Raw genomic sequence first — 11,327 nt, forward strand, 5'->3', positions numbered from 1 at the left:
CTTCAACAGGCTGTGAAGGGTGCTAGTCTGTAATGCCACTTACTGGCACCGAGTTTTAAAGAAATGTCACTAGGATGGAGCTAAGAAGGGAGAGGACAAAATGCCTCTTGTCATCTAAGGCTCTCCTGGAATGAAGCTTCTTTTGGCAAGCGTTCGCCAGCTCTGAATAGCGGAGCAAAAGGAATGAATGGAAGGTGCCATCAGAGAACTGATGCTTGCTGGATTCCTGGGAGACCCCAATAAAGGGATAGGGGAAGAACCCAAAGGTAAAAACCGATGTCTTTGCTAGAAAAAGCACTTTTAGTCCAGATAATTCCAAAAATTCCAAACTTTCTCTGTAGCTCACTATAAAGTGGGGATGCAGTGGAGGGAGTTGGAGCTCTGTTAGCTTTGTTCAGGTACACTTCTCCAGCCCTGCCACACCACAAGCTTTTTACCTACTGATTTTTGAAGAAAGAAACTATCTTGCTTGTACCTGTGGATGACTGAGAATTCTCTTGATGGAAAATGCCTCCGTTTCTGAGGCTTCTGGTAACTAGAGAGAAGTGGGGACTGCCAATGGAGGGAAGGAGTAGTAGTCTGGTATCACTGCCATCTTCAATATATGCTAATAGACTACTTAATACAATCTAAACGCTATCTTTGTTCCTGTGCTCCTTGTTTCTCATGAAACACTCCGTCATTGATCATACTGAAGACCTTAGGAGGGAAGAGATCCAGCTGAAACTGCTGCCTGCCTCACCGGTCCCGGCAGCTCCAGCAGCAGCAACCTTGGTGAGGGCGCCGAGCTGCTTAAACTGGCTGCGGGGAACCGGTGACCTGGCTCGGCTCCAGGTGCTATCAGTAGGGACTCCTATCGAGGAGGAAACTGGGGGTGACGGGATGGCATTTGAAACGCTCCTGCTTTGTCTGCTGTGGGGTTGTTCACATCCCACATGCTGCTCGCTCCTGCACCTGTCTGGCAGGCAGGGGCTGGGCTCTGGCAGCTTCCCAGGAGTTTGCCAGAAATGCATTATTTTTATTTTTCCAGAAATGCAGTTTTCTTGCAGAGCTGGCGGGAGAAAGCGTTAACAGCCTGCACAGAGCTCTTGGAGGAGGAGGAAGGGAAGGAAAGAAGGGTCACTTCCCAGTTTTGTCCGAGTGCTTTCTACCTTCCTTATTTAAACTTACTGGAAAAGGAGATATTTACAAAGATTACGTCCTTCTCTTTGCCTCCTTTTAGGCATTACGTAGGGGTGGTGGTTTTCCTCTTGCTGAAAATGTCTTCCTGAGCCTCAAAATAGGAGCACGTCTGGAATGGCAAAGGGCTGGAGGACTCCGGAGGCTCCTGTAGCTCTTGTAGCTGTCCTGTTTGTGCACTCGCCGGGCTGTGATCTGCTGCTCCTGGTGCTTGTTTACAGCACTTCCCATAAACAAACCAGGAAAGTTGTGGTTTGCCACCGTGCGCATCAACTCCAACAACTTCTGAAGTCACTGGGTGCGCGTAACGCGGGGAGCGGAGGAGATGACGTGCTAAATTGCTGAAATCGATTCCTGGGAATGACGAGTGACGTTGTGAATGACCCACGTAACGCGGAGGGATTGAGGAACAGCATGGGAGTGTGGTTTGTTCCGTTTGTTTGTTAAAAAATAAAACAGGGTAGGGATCCTACCTCCCAAGCAGGGCTATCCACACGAGGAGGGGTAGGTCCTCGTGAGACTGCCTTACAGGCAATAGCTACAGCAGGGTGTCTTTATTTCTATTTTTCCCCTTGCTGGTTACCCAGCTTTCTTGAACAGTTCAGCTTCGCTGTCTGGAGCAATTCTTCTAACGAGAGGGAGGAACTACCTGATTATTCTTTGAAGTTTGCCACACTGGAGGTTGTTTCCCATCCACCTTTATAGCCCAGTCATTAAATTCTCCTCTGAAATTTAGCTCTAAGTACCAAACTCATCCTGTTGAGTGTGGAGAAAAGCTTGCTAATGCTCAGAATGAGATGTTCTCCAGTGAAAACACTTAATTTGCTTTCCATTAATATATATATTTATATATATATTGTTATATATATATATAAACAAGAGAAAGAATTGAACAAAATGAAGAGGGATTTTTTTTTTCTTAATCCAGAATTGATTCCCTTACAGAATAGAGGACTTTATTTTTTCCACACAGCATCTCATTAAGATGGATTTTCGCTTGTCAGCACGTGCGTTTGCAAGTAATCACCTCCCCAGGAGTAATTTTTACTCCCTTTATATTTATTTACCCATATTATGTATGGGTAAAAGCGTCCCTCTGATGTTATTTCTTCGCCTTCCCTTCTCCGAGCGCTACCGCGAGGATGTTCGCAGCGCTTCCCGAGGGAGCCAGGCGCTTTTCTGCGGAGGAAAAAGACAAAAAAAAAAAAAAAAACCTTCCCCGGGGGCTCCAAGGATGCGCTGGCAGCGAGCGCCACCGCCGGGCTGCCTGCTGGTACTCGCTCCCTTCTGCCTCTTCTGACCCAGTTACTGCTCTTCTTCCTCTTTATTGCATTTTCTCTCTTTGGTAGGTGCTCTGTGCTTTTGGTTCACCTATTTACATGCACACTCGGAGCAAATAAAGCCCCTGAAAGTGGCGGTCCCCCAAGAGCAGCTGTGAATGAGAACAGCTGATACGTTCTCTGCATTCTCCGAATGTTGCTGGATCCCTGCTGAAAGCTCTCCAGCTTTGACACCTTTCTGTCTCCTGTTTGGCACCTCCTGGGCCACCGGGTTCCCTTTCAGATGAGTGAAGGGAGCTCTGCAGGAGCTTGGATTGCCACTTCTGGATTTTTGTTGTTCTTTCTAGCAGCATTTGAGATGTTTTCATCCTACTTGAATCTTATTTTACCTCCCTTATTTTACTACTGTGTTTACTAGGCTGACTCTTCCCGTTTTTTAATCTGGATTAAGTCACTTCTCCCTGGAGTTAGGCAATGGCCAGGTGTGCGATCTCACAAATTGAGCAGAACACATCTTGCGCACGTGCAACAGCACCAGGAGCAGAAGCAAAACTCCAGCCCCCAATGTCCCCGCCAGGAACAAGTGGCCGGAGAGGGGGGAGCAGCCCTCGGGAGGTTTGTCCCAGCGCTTGCGTTTGTCACAGGCTGCCAAAGGGTCACGTGAAGGGAGGCCGCCGTGCGGAGCCTGGCTGGCCCTGTGGTCTTGCTGCTGGGATCCTGGCAGCTTCTGCCCCGATGGCGTTCGTAACTCAGCATCAGATCCAGAAGGTAAGGAGCAGGTGGGAAGCGTGCCCGGGGAAGGAGCGTGTCCGCAGCGCGGCAGTGACGCTGCTTGTAAGGCATGGTTGCTTCTCGTTAGCTTTGGCTGGGTCTAGCGGAGATTTGCTTCTACAAATACTCTGTATTCTGCTCAGCTTCTTGTACTGCCTTCATTGGGAGCGCGTGAGAACCGTGTTGTGGCCACAAACTCTCCCGGAAAGCCACTTGTCCTGCAGAGCTCCCTGAGGAATCTCTCTTGTGCTGTGCCCTGCTGTCGGCTGCTCAGCTGTCACCCGCGAGGCTGCAATCTGCCCATCGGAGGATAATCTCCGGGGTGCTCTATATGAGGAAAGAGCAGTGCCAGCAGGGTTCGCTTCACTTTATAAGGGGTTGTGCAGCCAACCATGGGAAATCACACGGGGATTTTTCCCTTAAACCAGGAAGTTTTTTCTTTTTCTTTTTCTTCTTCTTCTTTTTTTTTTTTTTTTTTTTTTTTTTTTTTCTCTGCAAAGGAATCTCATTTTTATTTGATTCCGGGTATGAGTGCTCTGTTCGTCTTAGGATTTGTAACTCAATAGCTGCTGGTCACGTATCTTAGATAAGATATCCTTAAGCCACAGAGGCTCTAGCAGTGATGTCTCCTCTGGTTTGGGGGCTGAGGAGTTGAAATTTGTTCTCTGTGGAATCTGAACCTGTTAACTAGGTAACGAGCGAACACGCCAGGAGCAGCAGAAAAATTAGTCTCTATTGGATTAGAGACACTAAAAGTGACTTAATCATACCTTAAATGTATGGTATGGCACTCAAGGCATCTCTCATGCCTACTACATGTCAGCCTGCCGTGGAGCTGAGGCTGGGAAGCTTTTCACAGTAAGCAGAGACAGCGAGGGCCGGAGCTGCCCTCTGCTGCTCTGCGCTGCCTTCCTCGAGCACCCTGGAGGAGGGCAGCCACCCCGTGTCCCCATTCTAGTTCCACCAGGATGGCTTCCTTGTCCTGGAGCATTTTTTCACCCCGGAGGAGTGTGACAGCATGAGGAAGCAGATTCAGGGGATCGTAGCCGAGATGGAAGTTCCGCCGCACTGCCGGACGGAGTTCTCCACCAAGGAAGGGGAGCAGCTCCAGGCACAGGTACCCCACGGGGCAGGGCTGGCCCTGTTACAGCCCCGGGAGGGAAGTGGCTTCTCGGTGCCGAGAGATTTAGTACTGGGGAAAGTCTACAAATGATTTCTGACTGTGCTTTGTTCATGCTGCGGCTTGGTGGGGAAAAAGATGCAGGTGAGTGTTACCCCTTTGACTGAAGGCTCCTGTATGCACTTACGAGGCTGCTGTCTTTACTGGGCTCTTATCCCTGGCAGGGCAGCTCGGATTATTTCCTAACCAGTGGAGACAAGATTAGATTCTTCTTTGAGAAAGGTGTTCTGGATGAGAGAGGTAAGCTCTGACCCGAGTTAGCCCCAGCGACGGGACGGGAGGAGGCAGGGGTGAGTTCCAGCTCTGTGGACGATTCCTGCTGGGCAAACCACATTAAATTCTGCTTTTGTCTCGTAGGCAACTTTTTAATTCCAAAGGAGAGATCTGTCAGCAAGATTGGCCACGGTACGTTTAAATGAGGGTGTTTTGAGAGGGGTGGGCAAAAGGGAGGCAGTTCTCAGACATGAGGACTTCTCCAGCCCCTCTCACCAGAAATAACTTGGTCACTGGATTTTAAATCTTCCTGGGTGCTGATGTGACTCCCTCCCTGCTCTGCTGCTCCTCACTGTGCTTCCAGGGGACTGCTGCCCCAAATACTGCAAACCTCACCTCGTTTTGCCATTGTGGCCACATAACTCCTCTCTTTGCACACCCGGCCTCTTTGGCTGTGGATTTCTGCATTAAATTTTGGCACGGCAGTCCGCTTTTCCCACATCGCTCCATCACTATCTCGGGTTCTCTCCACGTTGCCCCTTATTCTCTTATGTCAAAGGACTTCACGGTTTTCGGTTACCTTTTCAAAGAAAGAACAACGCTTCCAGGAGGGTCACGCATAGCACGGAATCACCGACGTGCAGAAGTTTGGACTTCAGCCCCTCTTACGTCAGAGGTGGCTTGAGCAACTTCCCCACCTGAAGGCTGGTTACGTTAGGACAGAGCAAACCATGGCTCCTGCGTCCTGCCCACCCTGAAGCTGTCTTTGCTCCTTTGCCATTGCCAGCATCTTTTCTTTACTCTTGCTGGTTTCAGTTGGTGACCCGTTTCCTCTTCCCAGCCACCCGACTTGCATTTTGATCCCTTTTGTTTTCAAACAATACGTGGAAAATAAGAGCGTGATTCAGTGCATCCCCCACCGCCTGAACTTTGTTCAGCTTTAACTTCAGCAAACTTGGAAAAATCAGAGCTGCGAGTTCTTGGCTCTCTGGTTTTCTCAGGAAAACAACACTCCCCCCACGAAAACCAACCTCTGCCGCTCTGCTGTGCGGCACTTCAGCTTTTCCTCTGGGAAACGAAAACCACCGCAGCCGCCTGCTGACTCAGCAATGCAGAGGCTCCTCTTTGATTTATTTTCTGTAATGACTGAGCCTTGAGCCTTCGGTTGAGCCTTGCTCAGTGGCAGCCCCTGCTGGGACCTGTCCTGGCTGCAAACATGTTCCCTGCGGGGAGGGAGCTGCAACTCAGTGTCTATAGTTTTTCATATGTTTTGTGTAATGTAATACTTAATCACATCGCGTTAATTTTTTAAACTTAGTTATGTGGCATTTTTTATATAGCTGTGGTTTGCTGCCACTGTATTTCCATCTCTGAAGAAGATGGTACTAACCCAGAAGGGCCGTGTCACCTTAGGCGTGATGATAATCCCCATGTGGCCACTCCTGGGGGATGTGAAAGTTTCAGGCTGCAGCTTACCCTGCTTGGCTCATCGCTGACGGCCTTCACCTTCCCTTCTGTTCGTGAAATCTTCAGCCTGAGCCTTGTCTTTCCCCTATAGCCTTGCATGCACATGATCCTGTCTTCAAGCAAATCACTCACTCCCCCAAGGTGCAGGTAAGCTGATGCTGTCCCTAGAGCTGTCTGAAAAATAAATAAATAAATAAAATCTGGAGTAGTTAATTTTAAGGAATAGTTAATTTTAATATTATATTCCATAAAAGGGAATTTAAGTGTCTCCAAACAATAATGCTTTGTAGTGGAAAAAGCATATATATATATATATATATATATATATATTTAACAGGAACTGGGAAGAAAACTAGGCCTTGAGAAACCAGTCGTTGTGCAAAGCATGTACATCTTCAAGGTACGGCAGTTCGGGTCTCCGTGTCACCCCAGGAGTAAGACACTGCTCGGTGGGAAGCTGTGAAACTCCTCTCTTCACACATCTTCCTTTTCCTTGCAGCAACCCAACATTGGTGGGGAAGGTGAGGTTCATACCGTGTCTCTGTTACACTGCAGGTAATACTCCTTCAGGAAAGGATTATTACCAGGAAACAAGGCTCAGTCTTGAGCTTATGAATTTTGTGCTCCGAATGGTGTTAAAATTATAGGAAAAAGCATCTACAATTTCCAGAATGTTTCTGCATTGTAAGCAACACGAACAAAGGGCTAGCTTGACCTTTTGCAGCAGGCTGAAAGGTGATGCTTTAGTGTTTAAATTAACATGTGTGATGGGTGGGTGGGCAGGGTGGGTCAAGTCCAAGAGCACCAAGTGCCTCGTCCTCATGGTGCTGGGCTCCAGGGGCTTTCCAAGCCCCCAGCCAGCGCCTCTTGCTGCAGTGACGCCGCACCAGGACGCCACGTTTCTGCACACGGAGCCTCTGGGCAGGGTGATGGGCTTCTGGATCGCGCTGGAGGATGCCACGCAGGAGAACGGCTGCTTGTGGTTCATTCCTGGCTCCCACACCAGTAAGGGTCGCGGTACTCGGTGTGCGCTGCAAAACCCACTCACCCTCTCCCTTGCTTAAGGGTGAGGAGTAAGGTCCATGGTGTTACATGTTCTTCTTGCAGCATGCTTGCAGAAGCATGCTACTGTCTTTGTCAAAAAGATGACTGTCTACTGCACAGGGATCCTTCTCTGTGCTGCTGTCAAATGTACACTCAGTTCTGCAGCAGGTTATTGACTGCCTCACTCTGCTCTTAGCCACTCATCCATCAAAGGAGTTTAATATACAATAATTTCTTATTGACAATAGGTACTGTACGTAGCTGATACTGTTTTAGTTCCAAATGGAAATCTAGCCCAGAAGCAAAGGATGTAGGTTACTGGAGCAAGGAAAGACAGTCCTCCTGAGTTGTTCTTTATTCCAGAACCTGTTAGGGTGAGAACCATTAAAACTGCCCTTGCATCTTGTCTTTTGATTTTAGTACTATTTCAGAAGCTTTCCCTTGCAAGATTCAGGCTTTTTTTTTTTTTTTTTTTTTTTGCAAGGCCTCTGAGATTTAAGATTTTAATGCAGTGAAGGTCTTAAACTAATAAGTCCTTTCTTCCTATAGTGAAACTGGTCATTGCAAAATGCTGGTGCTCCTTCCACAGCTTGGTAGCTTAACTGTTCATCAAGCCTCATCTGGACTGCAAAGAGTAATTTTCCTTTTGCTTTCCAGTGGGAATACACTAAGAAACCATTTTTTTTTCTTTTTATTCACTTACAAAACTGTTTCTTTTCCACGTTGCATCCCTTTCAGGAAGATGCTCTCTTTTTGCACCGGCCAATAACCTCTCTACTCCTGACGGTGATCTGTAAGGGGAACAAAAACCCTCTTGCACCCAGTACAACTTACAAACACTGAATTTTTATAAACAAAGGGAGCCTCCACGTCTATGCAGGGATCTCTTGGACAGTGTCAGGCAGCCTGGAACAGGGGTGAGACCAGATCAGCACAGGCTCATGTCATAGTGATGGGTGGTGGCTGCTGTGTCTCCAACCACTGCTGAGTTATGAGTGCAGTCTTCTGCCTTTCGCTGCCTCTAGGGCACTATTTGGCTTCTAACTTAAGTATTTACTCAGAGTAATCACAGTACTCTTAATTTAAAGTACTCAACCCTCATAAATTTTGGAGTTGGTTGCACTCCGATCGCAATTTATACCCTTCTAGAAAGGAGAAATGGATGAAAGGTTGGTTGTGCGTAAGTGCGTGACCGCTTGTGTCCCTAAACGGCTATGTTGCAATGCACAGAGTGAGGGAGGCAAAGAAAAATGAGCTGTTCATCAGTTTCTGCCTCATCTGGAAAATCCCACATCTTTGATGAAAAATCTGCAAATTTCTGAGGCAAGAATCGAATGCACAAAAATAAAATTTCTGTCTTTGCTAAGAGAAAATACTATATTGTTCCTCCACTGTGCAAAATCTGGTTGGTTTCTTACTTGTTATGGGTATTCACTTCTTTTGTGGGTTTGCAGATGGGATTACACGGAGAATGGTGCGTGCGGCTTCAGGTGCCTCGACGTGTGTGGAGTTTGTAGGGTCAGAGCCGACCTACGACGAGAGCCAGTTCATACCTGTGCCTATAAGCAAAGGTAAAAACACCCCCCAGAACAAGAGTGCTTTTTACAGTTCAAGAAAAAGCAAGGGAGATACCGTTGTATTTTAACACTTGTACTTACGTTCCAAAGCTAGCACTTCCAATTTGAAGAAAGCCGTACACGTACGTCTTTCCAACAGGTGGGCTCATTGTCATCCACGGTGAAGTTGTCCATAAGAGTGAACTCAACAGCTCGGAGTTCTCTCGCCATGTGTTCACCTTCCACATAATGGAAGCCAAGGACACCAGCTGGAGCAAGGACAACTGGTAAGGTTGCACAGAAAAGGCTCTGTTTTTAGGATAGCAATAACCAAGATAAAACTTCTATTGGTCTCCTTGCACGGCATGCCGGCAGCGCAATCCTGTCAACATGCGCAAGAAGTTGTTCTCTGCATTGCACAGAGCTGTGCTAACCACAGCTTTGTTGACATAAATGTTGTGTTCCCCAGTGTTATCTCTGCATATGCTCTGAAGAACTTCTCTTTGCTGGCACTGTTGCAGGTTTGTCCTAACATTTTCTAGCTCAGGAGCAGTTCCCAGCAACTCGGAGGCTGTTCCTGGGAGACGAGCATTGTCTACCTACTGACCAGGATTCCCTAGCTCTGTACGGCTGGATCTGCTCGTTTTCAGCCAGCAATAAAAAACCTCATGTGCAATTCTTGGGTTGCAGCACAGCAGGCAGTGGTCTCTTGGGAACAGGGGAAAAAACTTAAGACAGAATGAGAAGCATGATTCTTAGAAGGATGTTGTTTAATGGAAGCTTTCAAATTGTCATGTCTTAGTGCATTTAATGACCCTTCTGGGTGATATGCCACGAGCATATTGGAGCTAGAGAAAATTCCATGCTTACAATTCTCAGTGCGCTTCCACTTCACAAAAACATGCAGTTACTTATATGCTTCGGGGAAGCCTCTCAGTTAAAGTAATTTATACTAAATTTAAAATAAAACAGCTGAGTGCCTGAAAGATAGAACTAATGAGTACAGGTAACCGTAGTGTTCAAACCGAAGGGTTCTAAAATGTTGACTTTTCTATTCTTGCTGCATCAGGTTTTGTCCTGGGGACTGCTGCATGAAGTGTTCCTTAGATGCAGTTTCTATCGGTAGTACCTCAGTTGATTTACCCCAGAACTGGAATAGTTTCTGAAATTTTGTTTTTTTAACTCTTCCTTACCTCCTAGGCTCCAGCCAACTCCTGAACTGCCTTTTCCACCACTCTACACTTGAAGCTAGTGACTGGCTTCTCGAGTCAAGTAGCTGATCAATACTCCTTTGATTGCTTGTTCATCTTTACATGTAACTGTCACTACATCGGCCCTCAAGATTAATTTTTCCTGTCCTCAGCGCGAGGAACCTTCATGCAGCTGAATACACCTGCAGTAGGCAGAAGCTTCTAATACATGAACACTACTAGTGCTGAGAATAGTTGCCAAGCCCATTGGTAAGGAAACTTCTTCAGTCTTTAGAACGGACCATTAAAGACCATTCCACCTTGACGATAGGGGCAGATAAGTATTTCTTCTTGCAGATCTTTAGTATTTTCTTCTATTTAAGCAAAGAGATTTAATGCTTGGCTCTGTTAATCGCAGCAATGCAAGTGAACTTGTCATGTGAAGATGTCTGACTTTTAGCCTTAGATCTCCGTCCATTGTTTGAATAATAATTAAAGGTAATACTATTGTGGGCAAAATGAAGCAGGAAGTCTACTTTTATAATTATTCTTTTGGGTATTTCTGGCAAGTTGCAGCTGAGCACTTGAACTGTAGCTTTGCTGATTTTAAAATATTACAGTTCTTAAAGATTCATGTTGAGATTATGAAAACAAAAAACCCCAAACTCCTAACCTTTAAATAAAAGGTTGGAAGTCTTCCTTTTCATCTCCCTGACATCATCTTTGAGGAAGTCAGCACGTGACCTTCTCCCAACATACGTAGCCAGGGACAAAGCTGCGTGATGGTGAGTTTGATCTCTGTGCAACAAGAGCAACTAATAGCCCCAGGACCCCAACAAAACCAAACCAACTTTACACCAAGGTGAAACCTTACGGGTGTTAAGGAATGTGTGTTACATCAGAGGCAAGCTCCTGCCTGTAGCCATTACTCCATGGAGGAGTAATTCCACTGGCACTGCTGTACAGGCAAACTTGAGATCTGAGCCTGGTCTCATCAGCACACTAATTAAATCGTAGTAAACCTTCAGTCTGCTTGGAGACTCGGCAGAGTAAACTTCTATTTTCTTATAGAAGACCCCGTAGGTATGCTTGTAGTTGCTCTAAAGCTCAACTCCATTTCAAATTGTTAATTAGCTTTTTACTGGTGGTGTCACTGGTCAGCTAAACTGACCTTTCACATTCTGAAGTGTTTTATAGGAATCAATGTCTGACTACAAGGGGTAGGTACAAAAGCACAATAACCATGAAATTAGAATGATTAGAGCTTTAGATCACTTCTAAAAACTTGCAAGGAAAACAAATTTAACCATGCTGGTGCCCAGTTAAATCTAGATAAAGGCAGAATGGACTTAAAACCTATTTTTAATCTATTTTCTGCCAAAGTAGATTGGCTTAGGGAGCAAGACTCTGGTTCTTACTGACTCGTCCCTTTCAAAAGGATATTGCC

At 46.4% G+C, this 11,327-nt stretch overlaps 1 protein-coding gene across 3 annotated transcripts; it reads left to right on the plus strand.

The window, feature by feature from the left end:
- Positions 1-2,962: 2,962 nt before the first annotated feature.
- Positions 2,963-10,403, plus strand: PHYHD1 (phytanoyl-CoA dioxygenase domain containing 1). Of its 3 annotated transcripts, XM_035341954.1 has the most exons (12): positions 2,963-3,227; positions 4,189-4,347; positions 4,489-4,494; positions 4,575-4,650; positions 4,768-4,815; positions 6,182-6,237; positions 6,428-6,490; positions 6,590-6,611; positions 6,967-7,095; positions 8,589-8,705; positions 8,851-8,977; positions 9,891-10,403. In XM_035341954.1, the coding sequence occupies exons 1-12, from the start codon at positions 3,024-3,026 to the stop codon at positions 9,934-9,936; spliced, it is 1,053 nt and encodes a 350-aa protein (XP_035197845.1). In that variant the 5' UTR covers positions 2,963-3,023; the 3' UTR covers positions 9,937-10,403. The 3 variants fall into 3 exon arrangements, with proteins under 3 accessions (XP_035197845.1, XP_035197846.1, XP_035197844.1); XM_035341955.1 differs by lacking the exon at positions 6,967-7,095 and having other exon boundaries at positions 3,104-3,227; XM_035341953.1 differs by lacking the exon at positions 4,489-4,494 and having other exon boundaries at positions 3,104-3,227.
- Positions 10,404-11,327: the final 924 nt, after the last annotated feature.

Source organism: Oxyura jamaicensis, chromosome 17 (genome assembly GCF_011077185.1).
Source record: "Oxyura jamaicensis isolate SHBP4307 breed ruddy duck chromosome 17, BPBGC_Ojam_1.0, whole genome shotgun sequence".
NCBI classification, from domain to species: Eukaryota; Metazoa; Chordata; class Aves; order Anseriformes; family Anatidae; genus Oxyura; species Oxyura jamaicensis.